The sequence below is a fragment of the Populus alba genome, chromosome 16 (assembly GCF_005239225.2).
Source record: "Populus alba chromosome 16, ASM523922v2, whole genome shotgun sequence".
Taxonomy (NCBI): Eukaryota; Viridiplantae; Streptophyta; class Magnoliopsida; order Malpighiales; family Salicaceae; genus Populus; species Populus alba.
Window position 1 is genome coordinate 8,210,338 of NC_133299.1, and position 22,409 is coordinate 8,232,746.

Consider the following 22,409-nt stretch of genomic DNA (forward strand, 5'->3'; position numbering starts at 1 on the left):
ACGAAGTGGAATTGCATCCATTGTGGGAGACGATTGGTTATGAGAATTAATAGAGGATGAGTTCATACTTGGATCAGGTATACCATCAGAAGGAAAATCCCCTGATAATTGTTGCAGTTGTTTCTTAGTTCTATTGTAAGTAGTAGGCTGCAGATCATTATCAAGCCCCAACCTCGTGGGACCAATGGACTGTTCTTCCCCTAGGAATGTTTGTTGCTCTTTAATGATTTTTTTAATAGCGTGATCACTATAACATGTGGACTGCTGCTCTTCTCCAGGTGCTGTGTACTCCGGGCATGATGACTGCACTAGTTGCTCTTCGTGTAGCTCGTTTCTAGCCACAGTATTATCTCGAGTCAGAACTTCACTGCTTCGATACTCCTCCTGAAGTGAGGATGTGGAGGGTCCAAAAAACATGTCATTCTCATGAAAATTCACATCCTATGTAATAAACATTCTTTTACTCGCAGGATGATAACAACGATATCCTTTCTGGGTAGTAGCATAGACCAAAAAAACACAATGAATGGTGCGAGGCTCAAGTTTATTATGCCATTGAGAAGGATGTAAGTGAACAAAAGCAACACACCCCACGACCCGTGGGAGAAGATTGGGAGTCAATGGACTGTTAATCTGAGATGTGAGAGCCTGAAATGGTGTATGGAAGTTGATAGTATGAGAAGGAAGACGATTAATAAGATAAGTTGGGAATGTAAGTGCCTCTCCCCAATACTGTAGAGGCAAATGTGCTGCAATGAGCGAAGCACGAACCATTTCTAACAGGTGTCTATTTTTTCATTCAGCAACCCCATTCTGTTGAGGAGTATACGAGCATGTGGTCGGATGAACAATACCATGCAGTTCCAAGAAGGAACGAAGTTCTAAATTAACATATTCACCACCATTTTCACTTCTAAGAACTTTGATCTTATTGTTGTATTGTACTGTAATCATTTTATGAAACCTCTGAAAGGCCGAACTAACTTCGCTTTTTGATTTCAACAAAGTGACCCAAATCATTCTGGTACAATCATCAATAAAAGTAACAAACCAGTAAGTCTTTTTCTGCTTTAAGAGAGGCCCTTATAAAGCTGACAAGGAAGTTCACTCCGAAGCAAAAAGAGTCATTACACTGCATCTAATAAAATTAGTAAGGCGACGTAGAGTAGCTATTTTTTATGGTCCCCATACATCAGAATGCACAATCATAAAAGGAATAATACTTTTATTGAAACTTGGAGGAAAAGAGGTTCAATGGCTCTTAACCATTTCACAAACATCACACTTAAATTGGGAAACATCAATCCTGACAAACAAACTAGGAAATAACTTGTGTAGATAACCGAAGGAAGTATGCCCAAGACGTCTGTGCCACATCCAGATATCCGCCACTTTATTAGTATTCCTTTAAGACCCATAACTGGAAAGAGCTTAAGTCAGCAAACTAGAACTGCTGGTGGTCAGTTCCAAGTAATAAAGTTTTTCTCTTCTAATATCATAACCATTCGTCTTCTGCATCCGGATATCCTTAAAAACATAAAAATAGAGCCAAAAAAATAACTAAACAATGTAAGGTAAGGGTTATTTGAGCAACATACAACAAATTATAGTTTAAGGAGGGAACTATAAGAACAATGTTAAGTTTCATGGTATCAGTAAGGGAAACAGTGTCTTCCCTTATAATAGGGATGACATTACCATTAGCAACATTAACTTTAGTTTGGGCTGATGTTTTTAGTGATGGAACCTGTCTAGAATCGTAAGTCATATGTTTAGTAGCTCCGGAATCAATTATCCATGTATTATTCATAATAGAAGTAGAAGAACTTAGGGCCTTACCATCTCTACTTGTTGCAGCAACCATGGCAGATGCTTTGTCTGCTATCTGGTCTGAATCATTCCTGGTTTTTGCAATAGAGGCTTGTGACTTGTTGCACCGAGGGTCACAGGTTTTATCCTAATTCTCAGGATATCTAATCAGCTCAAAACAACGACTCTTAGAGTGTCCTAGCTGGCCATAGTGTGGGCATTTTCCTTGGGGACGATCTCAGCTTGGCTAGCTAGGTCGAGTTTATCCTGGCTGATTTTGTGATCCTCCTTGGTTCAACCTAGAGGATGATCCATGGGTTTTTGCTGCCATGGCAGCAAGTTCACTCTTGTCAACCTCTATCTTTATTGCTTCATTCCTATCAGCTTCACGACGAACACATGCATAAGAAGCCTGAAGGCCAAATGGGGGATCCTTCCATAGCACTTCTCCACGTACCTGATCAAACCTGTCATCAAGACCACCAAGAAATATATAGACTCGTTGTCTCTCAGTGGATTTATGAAATATCTTAATGTCGTTTTCACACTCTATGGATACTCTATTATATTAAAGTGATCCAATTCTTGGAAAATCTCTGTTAGCTCCCCAAAATAGGTTGCCAAAGGTCGACTATTCTGACGAAGACGCGATGCCTTCTGATTCAACGAATAAATTCTAGCCTCGTCATTCTCATCAAAGTAAGTTGTTTTAAGGGAGTCCTAAATCTCCTTTGATGTAAACAATCGAATGTACCATTTCAAAATCCCAGGCTTCATTGAAGACAAAAGCCAACTCTTGATTTTTTTATCTTCAAAGAACCAATCATCATATTTAGGATCGTTTTCGTGAGGTGCTTTGATCGACCCTCGAAGATATCCCATCTTCTTCCTTCCAGCAATATGGATTTGAATGAGAGGAGCCCATAAATCATAGTTTTTTTCATCCAAAAGCATACCAATATTAAAGCTTGAATTTTCTGTCTGCACCATGATTGGAGCAGCTTCTAGAGCATTTTGGAACCGGCCTCCTTTTCTTCAGCCATCTCTCTTACTGTTGGTATAGCCTAAAACTTGCAGTTTTGATAGATTATGGAACAATACAAACTTACGAAGCAGGGGAGGGGCAGCAACAACTTCACAATTGCTCGCTGAAACCGACAGCAACAACTTTAAGTTGCTCGTTGCAATTATTTAGGGATGTGGCAAGAAGCAAAAAAAAATTTAGGGTTCAGTGTTTTCTTTTCTATTCAAGCTCTGATACCAAGAAGAATTAATGCTTTCTTATTTTAGTTTTCGTCATACAACAAGTATATATATACAACCCTACACTTTCCTAATAGAATAAGGAGAGACTAATTACTTCTTAAACTAGGAAACTAAATATTATAGGAATCCCGTAAATTTTAGGAGTCCTCATACAAGTTAACAGTATCAACACGTAGTTCAAAGCGAGCTTTTTTATGGGACTCGAATTGCTTATTTATTTCCATAGGCTTTGACAAAATTTTAAAGTTGTCTGATGTGATGTGATGGAACTTGAGGTATCTGTCCCGGTCTCTCTTCATTTGAACTTGAAAATTGTTTGTTTGAGATCAACATAAATCGATCCTGCTTGTAAGGTTTTATCAACTTAAATTGTCTATTAACTTAAGTTGATAATGGGTTTTCAAGTCAATTTTTTTTTTTTTTTTTGTGGATGTGTGAAATCATGAATATGTCTAGCATTGCCTATTTTTTTGTTAAAAAAAATATTTTTTTTGCTTAAAAAAAAAGAGATTGATGAGGGTCGTTAATCTCATAGAAAATTAACAATAATAATAAATCACAAGTGAATGGACTGGTTTGGGCCCTGCATATCTGGATCATTTTCTTTAGGCTTGTACGCTTCGGGCCAATTAAGCTTGAGTATTTGGGCCTTTTTCTTCTTTTTATTCTTTTTGTTTGTAATTTTTTTTCTTCAAATTTAACCCATTATAATTGATTTTTCTTGTTTAATAATTTTATTATTTTATTATTTAATATTTTATTGATTAATAATTAAGTATAGTAATTTATTTTGGTTTGATTTTTTCTTCTTCAATTGTCTCAGTATTTAATTGATTTTTAATTTTATAAGTATTTATTTTAAATTAAAAAAACATAATTGAAAAAAAAATATCTTGTCCAATTAATCATAACTCAGATTAATTTTAATTTATTAAAAATATAGTTATAATATTTTTTTAGTTGTAAAAGTAATTCTTAATTTATTTACTTAAATGCATTTTGCAATTGGAATTTTTTTGACGCTCGAATAAAAAAAATAAATCTGACGCTCGAATTCAGTAGCTTTTTGGATCTGCTCTCGAGTTTAGAAGTATGTTTGTTAAATAACAGCACGAGAAAATGATCCAAGCCTGAAGAGTTCTACATCGAGGAGCCCTGAGGAGTAACTCGACTTCTTAAATTCCAAATGCTCTGCAAGCTCAACCAAACCCCCAAGAGACATGGCACCAGGATGAATTAATTTATGCAATCTCTACAAGGCCTTGCAGACGAAAGATAGCTCTACTTGAAGAGGGGGCACAGGAGGAGACCCGGGGGTCTCTGTTTGGAGCAGGTAGCGATAAGAGTTGGCTTAAAGCAAAGGGAAGGCAGACGGGACTAGCTTGAGGGAGGAGCTTGCAGCTTTCTTGGGGGCCGGGAGCTGCTTCAGCAAATAATAGTAAATAGGGTTTGTTCTGTATCATCTGGTTTTGAGGGACCTAATTTTTATCCAATTTGTCCGCGATGAGCAAAACCTGACACGGTTTGATCGGAGCTAGGATTGGAGATAGATGAAGGGTTCATTTAATCCTTTATTTGGCCTGCTCTCCACTGGTTTTTTCTAGGGTTTTCACGCTACGAGAGTGCCTTCAGCCAGGAGGAAAAGCCCTGTGATATGGTGCGAGAAACTGCCTGTAGCCTTCTCCCTCTCAGTTCACTAAATTACGCAGCATTGAGAAGGGATCTTCACAGCCTTCAATGTTTGTAGTTCCTCCCCGGTTTACTGTGAGCCTTCTTCACCAAGCCTGTGTAAGAACAACAGTCTTAAACCATCCCCAATATTATTGCGCAAAACGCAATCCTCCACAGTTTCATCTTCCTGCAAACTCTTCATATATCATCTTAATTCAAATCCGTGGCTTCAACAGAAAGCGTTGAGGCACCCACCATGCTCCTCTTTCTGCTCATTAATTATGAAAAAAGAAAAAAAGAAGCATTATTAGAGAGCAGACAGTGGAGTTACTGAGCAACTTACCAAGGAAATCCTGTGAGAACCATTGATGTTAGTGGCTCTTTTCCCCTCTATGGCCACATCCAAGTAGAACCAAAAAAAGAAAAATAGCCTGGTCTCTGCAATCTCCTCTGTATCTGATATGTAATGAATTCGTTGAAATTTAGATAAGCCAAGCCCATTTAACTCTTTTTTGCCTTAACCATCAAGCCCAAGCCCATTTATCATTGAGACCATGAGACTGCATCAAAACCTCAACGTCATGGCAAATATGAAAGTGGACAGTTTCTAATGCTCAAAACCCAGCCGACACCTATAGGGGGCCCATTTGCAACTGACACTACATTAACATGGTCGTTTTATCAAAACAACGTCGTTTGTGATTCTTTTATATATATATATTTGGTTAAATTCTATAACCTTTTATCCTGATTGTTTTTGGATGGGATTTTAAAATTATAGATGAAACCATTTCAAAATTAAAATTTATTTTAGAATTAATTTCTAGATAGGGATACCATTGGAAACCATTCATAAAATTAAAGTTATTTTAGAATTAGTTTATAGACTTTTAATTTTAGTTTTGATCCCTTTCTATTTTTAGGAAGAAGTGGGGGGTACAAAAGAGAATAAAGTAGTAGAGGGGGAATAAAAAGTAAAGAAGCATAATGGGGGTCAAATTATATATATTTATACATGTATGTACTGTGTAGTCTTTCATTGATGGAATTAGTAGAATCAAAGATATTCCTTAGACTTTGCACTTTTCGGCTAAATTCTCTGATCATATTGTAAATTATACACCAAGAAGCTGATTCCATCGGTCCAATAATTTATGCCCACCTTATAAACTAAATATCAATTTCAAATGGAATACGTTGAATGATTTGATTGAGAAAATGCAAACTATTATTTTTTTTCCCGATACAGCCATTCAGGCTCCACTTCTGCTCTTGTGGCTTTAAGTTTTATTGTATTATTGACGGTGCAAAAAAACAAAAAAAGTCAATAATAATCCTAGTCCTTGAGTTCTTCCAAGTTTAAATGGCTAGAGTTTCTAGCCATCTTGGTGCGATGACTCACTTTGGGCTATCTAATACCAACGTCTGAGGCATAAACCTTGATATATTTTAAAATTTCAAGAAGTTAGAGTGCATCGTTTAGGGGTGTTTGGAATAATTATTTTGTAAAGTATTTTTTCTTTTAATATCTTTTTAAAATAAATTTTTAAAATTTATTTTTAACTTCAGCACATTAAAATAATCTAAAAACATCTTCAAAAATTTTAAAAAAAAAAATTCAAAAATAGTGCAACTATTGTGCCAAACGATCTCTCACTAGCACGCACTTGCACACCTTCAAAGTTCAAACCATTCGGTGGTGTCACTAGCACTCATAAAATTTCCATGCAGAGCCAAGATGTCTGGTTTCTCATCAATTGTCATTTTCTACCATAAATCACCTCAAAAACACCTAAAAACCACTCAATTCTTTACTAATAGCACAACAAAGCACTACAATCAATTATAAGCATCAACATCTCCACTTATGATATTCGTTTATCTAACTGATATGTATAAATATTTTGGATTGCTAGATACATTGATAAGATTCAACCACCACAAATCCATTCAAGATATTCAACAATTCATTACCATATAAGTTCACTCTTCTCTTTATATTATTTTTTCTTTATATTATTTATTGATTTATGCATAAGAAGGTTGTTAAATATGATAAAGGACTTGGTTATGCAGGAACAACCAAGTTCAGAGACAAAGCTTACACATTTTAATCCAAGAGATAGGCCTTGGGAAGCGCAATCATGAAAAGTTGAATTCAATCATGAAATTTTCACTTCATTAATTTCCTTTATAGGTTTATTATTTTAAAATTCAACCTCACTTCTAATAATTAAATAGCAAATAAAATCTAATGTCAAATTCACCTTTTTTATTTTATTTTTGACTTATCTAGGGTTTGAAGCATATTTCCAAAATATTTTCATGTTATAAAAATTTGAGACAATGAAACAAGATAAAATAAAAAAAATATAACTAAAATATAATTTTATAATTTTAACACTACAATGGGTTTTTTAGTCATTAATTGAAATATAACAACAATCATGTAAATAATCAGATAATTTTTGCTGATTTGTTTTGGGCGTCCCAGGTAGAGGATGTAAAATGTAATTTTTTAAAATTCGTTAAGCAAGTATACTTTTGACTAGACAATAAGATGCTAGGAGTAATTTTTCTAAAAATAAATGGTGGGACACCTTCACATTTTGACAATGAAAAGGGAGAGAAAAAAGAAAAGAGAAGAAAAAAACTTATCAGAATCCAATCATCACACACGTGAACCGTACTAATATGAGGAGAACATCAATGCACTTTCAACATTGTTGTAGAATGTGATATTTGACCGTTAGACGATGTTACACATTCTGCCTGAAAGGTTCGAGCAACGTTTATTAGCACATACCATCTACTTTTTTTTTAATAATACTTTATATTTACAAAAAAATCAAATTGTCCTCTAGCCTCAATAAACATGAGTATAGGAATCAAAACCAGGTATGAAAGACAAAATCTCCCATGCAAAGAAGCTTTAATTTTTTATTTTTTTTTATCAGGAGTGTAGTTAAATGATTTTATTGGGCATAAAAGCCATCCTTTTCTTTTTATTAATATTTACAAAAGGACTAAAGTGCTCTTTAGTTAACATGAACGTAATAATATAAAAACACACGAGTAAAAAACCGGAAAAACCCTACAAGAAAGTATTAATTTTTTTTTATCCCAAGAACATTTAAGTTATCTTACTGTAAAAAAAATAATAAGAATATCTATAAAGCTTTTATATGTTACTTCAGTGGTTTCTGAATTTTAATTATTCCACTATTCTAAAAAAAAATAAAAAACATATGCACCCCCAATTAAATGTAGCATTAACCAATGAGTCCACGTGTAAATATAATTTTACTCTTCAATAGAAAGTTGATTTGTCGGTGGTCTGAATAAAGGTAAAATTGAGTTTTGAGTGTGGATTACTGTAGTTAATCTCCATGCTGCTTTCTGTTCAAACTTTTAACTAACAAAATAATGGGATTAGAAGTAAACTCCAGCAATGATTGGCCTGTCGTATTTTTGCTTTTTTTTTTTTTTTTTAATGATGTTGTATGAAGAGAAAAAATCAACACAAGCGACAACCAATGAGAGGTTAGAGGAGTGGGCCTGAAGTAGTTGGCCCACAAATTAATACATAGACAACTGGCATTTTAGGTAGTTAACGACGTGTACGGATATCGCCCTCTCAAACCTAAGACGCAACATGCAAATTGCAAATTTTATAATGTCCAGCCGACTCCCACTGACCTTCTTGTTTTTTTTTATTTATTTATTTATTTTTTATTTACTCCAGGCCAGTGAAAAAGGAACCCCGTTTCCCGTTGGTTTTTTTTTTTTTTTTTTTTAAAAGAAAAAAAACCTTAAAAAATTGTACCATCCCAATCCGTCAAAGCTGGTCGGTAATATTATTAAAAATATTCTTTAAGTGGTATTAGTCTATGAAAAACATAAAAGAAATATGTAAAAAATATTAATAAGATGTTTCTTAAAATAAAAATAATTTAAAAAAATACCATAAAAAACAAGTTGAATTATGCTAAAATATAGTATTAAAAAGTGTGTTAATAATTATGGTTTAAAGTACTTTTTACTTGAAAGTGTATTAAAATAATATAAATTTTTTATTTTTAAATAACAGCATATCAAAATGACTTAAAAATATAAAAATTTAATTTTAAATAAAAAAATTTAAAAATATAATTTTAACCCTGTTTTTAAATATAAATAAAATCAGTGCATAATAATAATAATGGAAGAGTAAAGTAAAGATAAATAAAGGAGGGGAGTGGACTATACGTTGGTTGGACAGGATAGTTAAAGGTTCAATCGCCATTATCTCATTATTGTTTTCGTGACAGCTTGTCTTGCGTCCATTTAGGTAAGCCATAAAAATCTAGCAGCAAAAGTGAGGTCTCCACTCTGATAAAGGACTTGCAATCTTTTTTCTCCTTTTTAAATCAAAATAAAATAATAATAATAATTTTTGACCGTCAAATTAGTGTGATTCGTCATGACAAAATACAAAAAAAACACGCGATATATGAGGGAGTCGTCTGTCAAACAAAAGAGGCAAGGACAAGTGTCGCCCAGGTGAGCCCTTTTAAACTCAGGGACCGCATCTCCTCACAGTCATCCTCGCACCCACACAGTTACACATCTCACATTGACTTTTCCTTCCACCACTGGCCTCCCGTCAGTTGTCACGTGCTCCTCTCAGTGCACACCAGAACCCCCATCCACAACACATACACACAAGCCCTTTCCTCATCTAGTAGTCTCCAGAGCTAATCAAACCACGCGATAGGAGGGTGTTCTAACAAGGATCCGTAACTATTATAAAACAGTAGGGAATCTAGGGATTAGCCCTTTCCTAATCTCACGTGAACCACGCGCCATTTATATATATATATATATATATATATATATATATATATATATATATATATAAAGCAAAAAAGAAAAAGCTGGAAAACTTTGATTAATGTTTTGATCCGAAATGGCATATAGCTAAGCGTTCCCTCTTCTGTATCATACGTCCCATCCACATCTTTTTAGACACTCTCTCTCTCTATCTCTCTCTCCTTTTTCTGTTTTGGCCAAACACCGCCAACAACCAAGCCCCAGCACGCAATTATAACCATAACCAACTATTAACCATTTTATATTCCAGACACCAGACAGCCCCTCTCTCCTTTCCTCCCTCGCAAAAACATGAGAACCACCTCTTAGCCGGCAAGAAGAAGACACCTCCTCCCTCTCCTCTCTCCTCTTCTTGTGCTTGGTTTGCTTGTTCACACCCGTCACTCCATCACTCTCATGTTTCTCCGTTGAATAATTAATTCTGTTCTTGCGCTACTGCTCCCTGCTAAAACGGTGCCGAATTGGAGTTGAAAGGGACTCGATGATGTTGGATCTTAACTTGACCGCGGGTTCTGGTGGCTCGTCAACGACAGCGAGGAATAATAATAAGATGAAGATTCTAGAGCTTTCCAACTCCCCAATGGAAAGTTCTGGGAGCTTCAATTCTTCTTCTGTAGTCAATGCTGATGGCTGTGGTGACGAGGACTCTTGCTCCAACGGCGACGTCTTTGCTCTCAATTTCAGTATATTGTCAAATGAAAGCAGCTACAAGAAGACCGTTTATTCTAACAATAATGATCATGATGACCGTGGAGATCGAACGATCCAGCTCTTTCCAGTGGAGTGTGGGCCCAAGAATGTAGGAGGAGAGTCTAACTCTTCTTCGACGGTGCAGATGCAGCCGGTGGATCTCGGTGGGTCCAGGAATTATGGGGGTCCTCCGGAGCAGGGGATCGGGGCTCGACAACAAAAGCCCGTGAAAAAGAGTCGGCGTGGGCCCAGGTCGAGAAGCTCGCAGTACAGAGGAGTCACGTTTTATCGTAGAACTGGAAGATGGGAATCTCATATTTGGTTAGTTTTTTCAACTCGATTATTAATTAGTTGCTTAATTACTCTGATGATCTCTTAATTATTTAATTAATTATTTTTTACCGGGTGGTTGTGGAATTTTGAATGTGATTTGGGGTTTCTGTTTCTTGTGTTGTTTTGCAGGGATTGTGGAAAGCAAGTGTACTTGGGTAATTTTGAGATAATATTATTCGATTTTTTCTAAAGTTAATTTTGATACTTTGGTGCTATGGGGTACAGTTAATACTCGCTAATTTGTATTTATTTGTTTTGTTAATCTGGGTGTTTGGTTTCTTGTAGGGGGATTTGATACTGCACATGCTGCAGCTAGGTAACAATGATAATAAATGAGATTAGATTGTGATATGTAGTGTGATTATGTAAGTTATCGAGGATTTTGTGTTTTTCGGGGTTTTTGATTTCAGGGCATATGATCGAGCTGCGATCAAGTTCCGTGGAGTTGATGCTGACATCAACTTCAACGTTAGTGATTATGATGAGGATATTAAGCAGGTGAATCTTGTTGTGGATGTAACCCACTGGGTTCTAAATGTTTTGGTTTTTGACTCTCGAGTGATTAGTTGTTAATTGAGTTTGTACCTGTCATGCAGATGAGTGGTTTCACAAAGGAAGAATTTGTGCATACTCTACGGCGTCAGAGCACTGGATTCTCTAGGGGCAGCTCAAAATATAGAGGAGTGACGCTCCATAAGTGTGGCCGATGGGAGGCTCGCATGGGGCAGTTCCTGGGAAAGAAGTAAGAAACTCCTTCCCTTAACATATTCCCAGCTGATTTATTTCAGCGTTCTGATAGTTACCTTACTATTTATACTGCATCGAACTTATAATTTGCTTACTAATGCATGTGTTCTTACATTGAAGTGAGAAATGAACTAAGAACTTAAAATGTTTAGGCTTGTGGTGAGAGTTGGGAACTTGGTTTTTTATTGGGCAATATTCATTGCTTGCCTGCAGGTACATTTATCTTGGGCTATTCGATAGCGAGATAGAAGCTGCAAGGTCCTAATGATCATGAATTGGATCTTTCTTAAACTAAATGTCTTAGTTCGACTTTGACTCTCAACCAAATCTGTTTCGATTTACTTGAGATGTTCGTTTTCTCTGGTAACCAGGGCTTATGACAAGGCTGCCATTAAATGTAATGGAAGGGAAGCAGTTACCAACTTTGAGCCAAGCAAATATGAAGGGGAGAAACTTTCAGAGCCCAGCAGTGGAGGTATTTTTCATTGCTAGAATCTCCGTCCTTCCTTTCTCTTTTTTATCATCTTTGTAAAGAAAAAGTTCTCAATTTGCCAAGTGATCCTTTATTGTGCCAATCTATAAACAATTACTTCTCATACAGACGGCAACCATAATCTTGACCTGAACTTGGGAATTGCTCCTCCCGATACTTCTGATAGCCTAAAGGTAAACAGCAACATGGGTGGCTTTTATTTCCACGGTGGCTGGGATGGCGTGTCTACTGATAGGGCACCAAAGGTACCATTGAAATCAATGTGGATTTTTCTCAGGCCAAAGCGGTACTCTGTGTTTGTTCTAGAAAGCTTTGATTATCTATCTATGATTTACTTGATGAGTTGATGATTTTGGAAAAGGTTTTTTAATGCTCTTTAAGGAAATTGTTCTTTGGCAGTTTCTGAACTCTGTTTCTGCAACAATGAAAAATCAACTACCGAATGGCCCTGGAGTGACATCTGTTCACCCTCCTATGTGGGATGGTATAAATCATCGAATCTTTCCCATCTATGAGGTAATTTCAATAGTATAGTTTATTTCATGCAACACTTTTAGTTTTTCCAAGTTTATTTAGGGAACACAAATGCATGCAAACACCTCACACAAAGATAACAGTATCATGCTGAACTCCCTGTTCATTGCTGTCACAAAGATACATTATCATGCTTATTAACCTTGTACGAGGACATTGTCATCCTGCTGAATATTTTAAGCACACATATAGATAACAGTATCATGCTGATCTCCTTGCTCATGATTGTCACAAAGATACATTATCATGGTGATTAACCTTCTAGCAGTACACTTTCATCCTACTGAATATTGTAAAGTGCAAGTGAGAATTGATGTTAGTTATTTATTTTTCTTTTAAAAGTTTTGCTTATTCATCTAGTTTTCAGAATAATACCAATTTGATGTCATAGAAATTTTCATGATAAGCAGTTGATTGATAGTATTCAGAAATTGACGGATTTGTTTCCACTAAATAGCAAATTAGGAAGGGGATTTTCACTGGTTTGATAATTGACAATGTATGATGTTTGCAGGAAAGAGCAATAGAGAAGAGAATGGAAGTAGATTCCTTTCCAAATTGGACCAGGCAAATCCAAGGCCCTTACGGTGGTGGAGCAAATCCACTGCCTCTCTTCTCTACTGCAGCATCATCAGGATTCGCTTCTTCAGCAATTATGGCACCTTCAGCAGCTGCTGGTCAACTTCACTTTCCAAGTTCAACAATCCTCCACCATCGTTTTTCTCCTCCAATTACCAACCCCAGCAACGTCTCTCAATTCTACTGTAGGAGCTGAATGATCTAGTACAGCCATAATCCAGAACCTTTTCTGATGTAGAGGAAAGAAATGGTTAGGCAAACAAACAAAAGGCCAAAAGTGCTAATCGGGTTCATTTGTTAAACTCTACATACAAGGATCATTATATTCTGCCTTCTTCTGTCTTGTAAAGCATATTGAACTGGATGGTATGAGTAAATCTCATTAATTTTGCCTCATTGACGAGTGCAATCCCATCAAAATATGCTGTGTCTATGCTTTTGCTTTCCTCGTGAGCATAACCATTTGAGATTGAATACAGGAGAATGAAAATCTCTTCGTCTGCAGAACTCCAGGAAGCTTGATTTTGTATTACAGATGCTTCATGCATGAATGTATAAACTTAAATCAATATGCATGCCATATATAATGCATGTACATGCGATGTTCCTCGTGTACCACAGCATCTATTCCTTTTCATTTTTCAGCTGGTTAAATTCTCCAAATCAGTATAAACTCCACGTGGCGTAGCTTTGACTAGGGTGATTGCTTTGCTAAAATTGGTTGGTCTCCTTGGTAATAGTTGTGTTGTAATATATTTTTATATAAAATATTATTTTTTATTTTTTATAATTTATTTTTTAACCTTGTATTTCAAAATAATTTTAAAACATTAAAAAAATTAAAACAAAAAAATATTAGTATTTCTAAAAAGCAAACCGCCCTAAGATAGAGCCTCTACCCTAACCCAACCCCAAGAAAAGCCTAAACCAGGTTTATCAGCAAAAGATTTAAGTTCCCCCCATGTATGTGTAGTAAAGTCTCTCTACTTCTCGTTTTAAAACTCTCAAACCGAATTAAATCAAACCATCTTGTATTCAATTTCACAAGAAAAATCGTAAGTTTAAATGAAGGGAAAAAACAAAAAAGGGGACATGGAAATCAGTTCGTTGAGAGAAGAAAAAAAAAAGGACAAAAACCTTTGTCATCCTCTTCCTTGATTGTCATTGTTACTTTGCAAGATATATTTTTAAAAATTAGCACAATAAATATAAAAAATTAATAAAATAATACCGTTTTAAAAAAATTTGATGAAATACAACAGTTTGATCATGTTATGCTTTCAAAACATAAAATTTAATAAATGTCCTTGCTAAAAAGCACAACATGATCAAATGTCATATTTTTGAAACACAAAAACTTAAGATGTCGTGCTTCAAAAGTATGACATCAATTAAAATTTAAACTCTCCATATTGAAGAACAACAACACACATATAAACTATTTCTCTCTTAAAAATCATTGATAACCTCAATTTCTCTTTAAAACAACCCATTAAACACTTAAATTTTGCCCTTAAAACAAACAAAAATCAAACTCATCCTAATTTCTAAGCATCCTTGGGTGTTTTTGTGTTAAAAATCCTTTGTTACTTTTGTTGCCACCACTTTTGTCTTCCCGATCCTTTTTCTAGTACTACAAGCAAAGTAAATATATTATATTGCTATGAATTTGTGTTTAATTTGGTTGAAATGAAATAATTACTTAGGTTGAATTACAATATATGCAAGCACCTAAATATAAGTGATATTTATGTGGGGATATTATAAAAGGTCGGATTCATTTCAGATAGCAAAGGTAAACAAGTCACACACATGTTTCGACTTTTGTAAAAAAAAAAAATCATTGTCAGTTTGATGCAAATTTCACTGCTAATGCTATATCAACTCTTGTGACGAACAAGCTTTCAATAATGGTTGCAAGCATGCAAGATGAATAAAATTGCATTACAAGTATAAAATTTCATATGACAAAGCATAAGTTGCAAAACAGAAGGTCATTGAGCATCTTTTTAGTTCACGTGAGGAAGGTTTTGAAAAATTACCTAGGTTGTTATTGGCAATAAAAGAATCAAATCTTATAATAATTGTTGATTAGAAGCACAAATGAAATATTGATGATAGTACAACATTTTTGGGAGAGTATTTTGGTCATTTGGATCTTATAGTTAAGGTTTCAAGTACTGTAGACCACTCATCAATGTTAATGACACACATTTGTTTAGGCAATATGAGGAAAATATGATTTGGTACATGAGTATTATACATTGGGTCATTATTTTAGATTCTGAGAAGGTTCTTTCACTTGGATACATGCAATATGAGCAACATGCCTAGCAAATTTAAAATTTCATTAGTAACCAAATATTTTTATAATTAATTAAATGTTGGGTATAATGTATTGATCTTTTAATTTAACGTTAATATTTTATTAATATTAGGTTGGCTTCATGTTACAGGAGGGTCAAGAAATCACATCTTATCTTTGTAATACTGACGAAGAAAGCGAAGTTCATATTGTTATGTCCAATAATTAAAATGTTTGTCACACCGGACTTGATATCTTTGAAGAAAAGTTAACTCTTGATGTTGTTATGGTAGAGGACGAGGCTACACTAGCAAGTGCAAGAGCTGAATACAGTCGTGGTATTACTTAGCTCAGATCATCTAGTAGATGATCAAATCATTTTCAAATTAATAATGAAAAGAACTTTGTTTAAAATTATAACATCTTTAACTCTCTAAAATCATAGAGTAAATTAAATTTTAGATTAATAAAAATTATAATTTTATGAACTTTTTCATGCTCATAAAATCATCAGTCCAACAGTTTCTCATATATTTAGTTATTTCTCAAAACAATCTATTAATTGATGTCATGGTTCAGAATCACCATAAAATTATAATTAATGTCATAATTCAAAAGTATTATTTTAGTCAACCGTGACATTATTTAAATGTTGTTTTTTTTAACTGTGATATCTTTAATCTATGATTTTTTTTATCACGTGATGGTTTGTATTTTATTTATATTTTGTGTGCGGATGGGCGAGTTTATGCCTTAGCACGCCAGGTGCAGTAAAGCAATAACAACAGTTTCAATGGCTGGCTGGCTGCCTAGTTTGAAGAAAAATGCGGATTCCTCGGCTTTGCAGTGGGAGCAGGACAGTACGCCTGCGATAAAAAGAAGAGGTCAGTCACTCCATGACTATAGTCGTCTATTCTATGCTATAATCCTCTGCTACTCTCGTCTATGTAAGGCTCATTGTACCTTTCACCTAGTCAAAATAATTCTAGTCGGCACTAGTTAGATCCACTTTTTATTATTCCAGTTTTCCAACCCAAAAAAAAAAAACATTTTAAAAAACTTTTAAAAATATTTAAAATTTATTTTATTTTATTTTATTTTAAATTAATATTTTTTCAGTATTTCTAAATTAATTTAATATGATAATATTAAAAATAATTTTTAAAAAATAATAATAAAAAATATTATTTTTATATTTCTGAGCGAAAAACACTTTAAATAAAACCGTAATCACACTATCAAACAGATATGTGTTTGGAATTTTAATAATGATGGTGATTTAAAGTGTTTTTTGCTTAAAAATATATTAAAATAAATTTTTTTATTTTTAAAAAAATTATTTTTGATATTAGCATATTAAAACGATTATAAAAATAAATAAAAAATTTATTTTAAATAAAAAAAATAATAATAATCAAATACGGCCTTCCAAACGCAAACTTTAATTATCCTTTTCTCTCTCTTTTCTCTCTTGAACAAACTCCCTTTTGTCTTGAGATTTTACGGTAAATCCTTCTCTCTGTGCACTCCTGCCCATTCTTCTTCTTCTTCTTCTTCTTCTTCTTCTTAATTTCTGATAAAACAGGGAAAATTATGTTAATGAAGAATTATAAAAATCATGTTAACTTCAATAATGTATTTTGGAGGGTTTAACTTGCTAAACAGGATTGGTAGCTATAATTATCATACTTTTTTATTTATTTCTTACGTACCTTCACATTATATCATAAAATAAGTTTTTAAAATAACTCGTATATCGATTAATAGAAACTATTTTATTGTTATTGTTATTATTCTTATTATTATTACTGTAAAATATCAAATAGTATTGACATGTGATGAATCATTTTTCCGAACAACATCACCTATGAACATGTCTTATCTAATATCATAAATTTATATAAAAATAATTATAAGGAAAAGATATGTGAGTAATTTTATAAAAAAAAAAAAAAAAAAACTTCCATTTATAGATTGATAAATAGATTTTTTAAAAAATATTTTTCTATTTAAGAAATGAAAACTAGTGGGAAAAAAAAACCATCTTCAAAAAAAAAAAAAAAAACGTATACACATGCACGTTATTTTTTATTTTTTTTTTGTAAAAAACTATTTCATATTTTACATAGAGAAATGGAATTTTGGTAAGAAAAATATTGATTTTAGTCCATGTATTGCAATATTATTCGTCAATTTTTATGTCCTAATAATTTGAATAGTAGAGAGATCCAATAAAATATTTAAAACTAGTAGATTGATGAACTATTTTTGAAATCCCATAGCAAAAGAACAATGCAATACTAATAATAATTAGTGATATATTACTGCGTGTGTCCAAGAAAAACATTTTAGGGTCTACTTTTTATTTAATTATATAATAATAAAAATAGATGTTAATAGGAAAGACAATAAATAAAATTATGGATAAAAAATATATTTTTTTCATTAAAATTATCTTTGGAATAACAATAAAACACGTACATCTACTAACAAAAATATATATACTAAAACAACAATAAAATTGACATTTAAATGTTAAAATTTAAACAGATAGAATTACTTACAAAAATTGATAAAATCTGTTGGTAAATCAGAACACGGATGCTGTGACCACAAAACTTCAAGAAATACAATTTGTTGTACTGAGATGAGGAAGAATTTTGTTTGGGTGCGAGGGGGGGCTAGTTATTTGCAAATGGGAAGAGTTAGGATTAGGAAGAAAAATGAGAAATGGGGGAGGAGAGGGTTGGCAGAGGGGCCATATATTAATTTTTTTTGACGGATTCACCGATAGGTTTCAACCGTCGGTGTATCCGTAGGCTATTCTAACGAGAAGATAGACACGTCACCGCACGGACTTGCTTTTCAAATCCCTCGCTGATTTCATTGGTATTGTTGATGGTGAATCGGTCCTGTCACCCGTACGGGTCACCCGTTTTGAATATGTCGGTGATTCTGTTGAAAATATCACCCGCCAAAACCTCCACGTCAATGACCCACCCTTTTTTTCTTAATTCTGAACTTTCCGTTTGTAATTCGGTCGGTAAGTACCGACGGTGTTAAGCCGTCGGTAATTACCAACGGAATTACAGACGGAAAAAGTCCGTCGGTAATTTCAACCTTAAATTACCGACAGAAATATTTCGTCGGTGATTCCGTTGCTATTAAGCGAATTTCTAATAGTGTTGGTAAAGGGCTCGCACATGAACCCCTTATTTTTTTTGTAAGATAATACGACATGTTATCCTTCCTACTTCAATTTTGAAAAAAAAAAAAAAAAGACACATTGTTTTATTGGCATACCTAGATTCCTCTTAAAAAAAATTAAACTATTGTGAAGGCCGGAAAATCAGGGAATCTAGTTTTTATTCTTTAAAAGTCAATTTTCAACCTCAACTATCTAGAAAACACATTGATAACCTTGTTCAACCCATCATTAAACTTCAAAGGCATAAAAAATGGGTCCAAAACCAAGAATCAACCTAGAACCCAATTTCTTCCTTAACTCATATCTGTTTTATGAGGCATTTTCAAGATAATTAAACACCTAATTCAAACTCTCATCATCATATGGAACTATTTGGAACAAAAATCTAATGTTTTGGTGGCCGAAATTGTTGAAACAATGTCATTCTTTTTATAGGCCGGATTCCGGTGATTGTGTCTCTCCTCTCATCCTATAAGGACTAAAAAATGATGAAATTAAAGTTTAGTACCGAAATGAATATTTGAAAAATGCAAAGGACTAGTCACCATATGGCAAAAAAATATGGGGGATGAAAATATATTTCACCAACAAATTTAAACGTGCCACCAATGTTTCTCATGTATTGCATTTTAGTAACTTGTCTTGCAATTCAACCCTCACCCCTCAACAAAATGCAATTAGACTCTAATTTGAGCTTAATTGTGCAATAATAATAATAATAATTTGATGATTAAATTGAAATTATTAAAAAATTCCATTATTATAATTCATAGTAAAATATGAGATGATGAATATTAGTATGACTATATTAAAAACACCATACCATTTAGTTTTATAGATAAAATAATAATATAAATATGCTTGATGTAGTAGTTATCTCCATGTCACGTGAATGTAGGTGCTAGAAATTAACATACATAAATGACATATGAAGTACCTTTACTTCATGATTTTTTCTTATATATATGACTTAATTTATCATTATATCAACTCACATAATTAATTAGTCTTATTGATTTTCTTTTTACCATTTTCCTAATGAAATGTTAAAAAACAAATAACAGTTATTTCTGATATAGTACCCGATTTGTATTAGATATAATTATGATGTCAACAAAATTGTAATAAAGTTTATGATTTCATTGAGTACTTGATTGATCATATTTCATATGTTATTTTCTTTTAAAAACAGAAAATAAAATAATATCAACTTGAGTCCACCTAATAGAGATTTAACTTTCATGTAGCATTCTGATAACAAATCTAATAGAAGTACTTGATTGATCACATTTCTTGAACAAAAGTACTCAAATATAGCATATGTAGTTCATATGCCATCATAGCAAGAAGTAAATTAATTGGCCTCAGTGTTTTCTTCTTTCAATTAATGTGGACTTGTTATTTGGCGAATTTTTTCATCCTTTGTTTTTTATTTAATAACTTTAGTTTTTTGTTTTCGAGTTTAATATATTTATAGTTATCTTAATTGAGAATTGACTTTATGATTTAAATTAGCTTAGTATAGGATTCTTATTGTATGAGACAAATACCCCGTTGGTGATTTGCAAAAACTAATTTAGATTTTTTATTAGACAAATGATTGGAAATAGACGGATTGAATCGAGCTAGGGTCGAAAAAAAAACTCTTTTTTGTGATAGAGAGGAAGCGTATATTGTGGTTGTATTCATGACCCGAATCATAAATTCAATGATTAACTAGAGTTGATACAATATATCATTGACTCAATATTATATAAAAAAGATGTCACCTTGAAATTAGATTGACATCACTCTTAACTAGATAAAAAAACATTGCTTAGAAATTTTTTTATATGTATATGCTTTGAAATTTATTTTAGTAGATGCATATATTTATTTTTTGTTACACAGTTTTAACACTTTTTTTATTGCATCAAAAAAATAATCCTAGCAAAGTGCATGACAAATGCCTAGTATTAAATAAGAAGTTTAATGCCTAAAAAACACAAATTTTGAACTTTTATATTGTTTTAAGGGTACAATCACCAATTAACAAATCAATAATATACTCGATAAGAATGATAAAAACAATTAATACCTACAATGAAGGCCTGATGGAAAAGTAGACTCATCAAGTTAGAAGATATAAAAATTAAAAAATAGTATTTTACCATCAAACTGACTTTTGAACTAATTATCATTTGTTGCTAAATGTAATTTCTACCAAATTTTACAAAATAAAAAATTAGACATGTTAGATGATTGCAAACACTTTAATTAATAAATCACAAAATAAATGGTGTAAGTTTAAAAAAAAAATTACTTGACTCAAGGTTTTCGCAAGTTTCAAAATCATTTATTAAGGTTCTAATATTAGTTGGAATTGGTCTATGATGTAACCAATTTTGACAACAAATGAGTGCTTGAACTGTTGATGGAGATAAAGAACTTTAAAATTGATTGAGTATAAAATCACATGTACTAAAGGTTGATTCAAAAGCCACTGTGGATATAGAAATAACTATAACAAGGTATGCAACCTTTGAAAGTGTCTTATATTTCGAAGCATTACTCTTCTACTAACCTAAAATATCTAACTTATTATCATTAGAATCCTTACAATCATCAACTAAATACCTCTCAACCTCATTTATATTTTTCACACTATCCTCCTCCTATAAATGCCTTTTGAATCGAGCCAAACTGTTGACATCTACCTCTATATCATCAATAGCATTAACATCTTGTTTATGCCTATTATTATCCACCACTTCATCAGCTTTCAAATAAAACTCATACAAGCTCACCAAAGTATATTTTATTTTATTTGTTAGCAATTGTGCTTTGTCATAATCATACAAGTCACCAAAACAAAATTTCATATATTTCAAATTGAAACGTGGATCTAAGACATTAGTTATATATAACAAAAATTCTGATTTACTTCATAACCCCAATACTTCTCAAACTTTAACATCGTATTCATCATCATTCCACTTAAAAGATTATTTTTATTTTACACAATTGCAACAAGTTTGTATGCATGTAAATCAATTCATTAAAGAAAGAATGTGATGTGACATACAATGAGCTAGAAAATTATTATGTAACCATGTAAAAGATCTTTAAAAACTTCACCTAAACTAGGTGGCCCCCTTTTTTTTCTTTTTTCTTTTTTCTTTTTCTATTCCCCTTTGAATCAACCTCCAAAAAGTAACTCATATACCTAGGTTCATTTTCACCTAACCTCATAAACACCTTTTCAAACTTTTCAGTAGCTTCTAGCATAAGATAAGTTGAATTCCATCGAGTTGCAACATCTAAACATAATGATTTCTTACACTCTATTTACAACTTTTCTGCACACTTCTTAAATGCAAGTTGCCACAAAGGTGAAGATCTCACAAACCTAATTACATTTTGAATCTTAACAACTGAAACATTAATCTATTTCAAGTCATCATACACAATGAGGTTTACAATGTGGGCATAACATCTAACATGCAAATGCTCATTTGACAATATATTAGTTGGCCAATCTTTCATCACATTTTTCAAAAATAAAATAGTCACATTATTAGAGCTTGCATTATTTACTGTAACAGTCAAAACTTTATCAATCCCCTACTATAACATATAATTATCAATAACTTGACCAATTATCCCACTCATATGATTGGAAACTTGACAAAAATTAAGAATTTTTTTATGCAAATTCCACTCATTATCAATCCAATGAGCTGTTAAACACATATAGTTAATATTTTGGATTAATGTGTATGTATCTATTGTTAAGCACAATCATTGACCCCTAAGAGTTAACCTCAATCTATCCTTCTACATAGAGTTCCAAACAATCTTTCATAATAGTGAAACGAGAAGGAATATAAAATCTAGGTTGCATGGTCCTAGTAAACAATTTA

At 32.8% G+C, this 22,409-nt stretch overlaps 1 protein-coding gene across 2 annotated transcripts; it reads left to right on the forward strand.

The window, feature by feature from the left end:
- The first annotated feature begins 9,726 nt into the window (after positions 1–9,726).
- On the forward strand, positions 9,727–13,609 carry LOC118045882 (APETALA2-like protein 3). Of its 2 annotated transcripts, XM_035054623.2 has the most exons (10): positions 9,727–10,629; positions 10,771–10,796; positions 10,927–10,957; positions 11,052–11,139; positions 11,238–11,383; positions 11,602–11,646; positions 11,760–11,863; positions 11,990–12,126; positions 12,281–12,397; positions 12,930–13,609. In XM_035054623.2, exons 1-10 carry the CDS (start codon positions 10,100–10,102, stop codon positions 13,188–13,190), a joined length of 1,485 nt encoding a protein of 494 aa, XP_034910514.1. In that variant the 5' UTR covers positions 9,727–10,099; the 3' UTR covers positions 13,191–13,609. The 2 variants fall into 2 exon arrangements, with proteins under 2 accessions (XP_034910514.1, XP_034910515.1); XM_035054624.2 differs by lacking the exon at positions 11,602–11,646 and having other exon boundaries at positions 9,729–10,629.
- Positions 13,610–22,409: the final 8,800 nt, after the last annotated feature.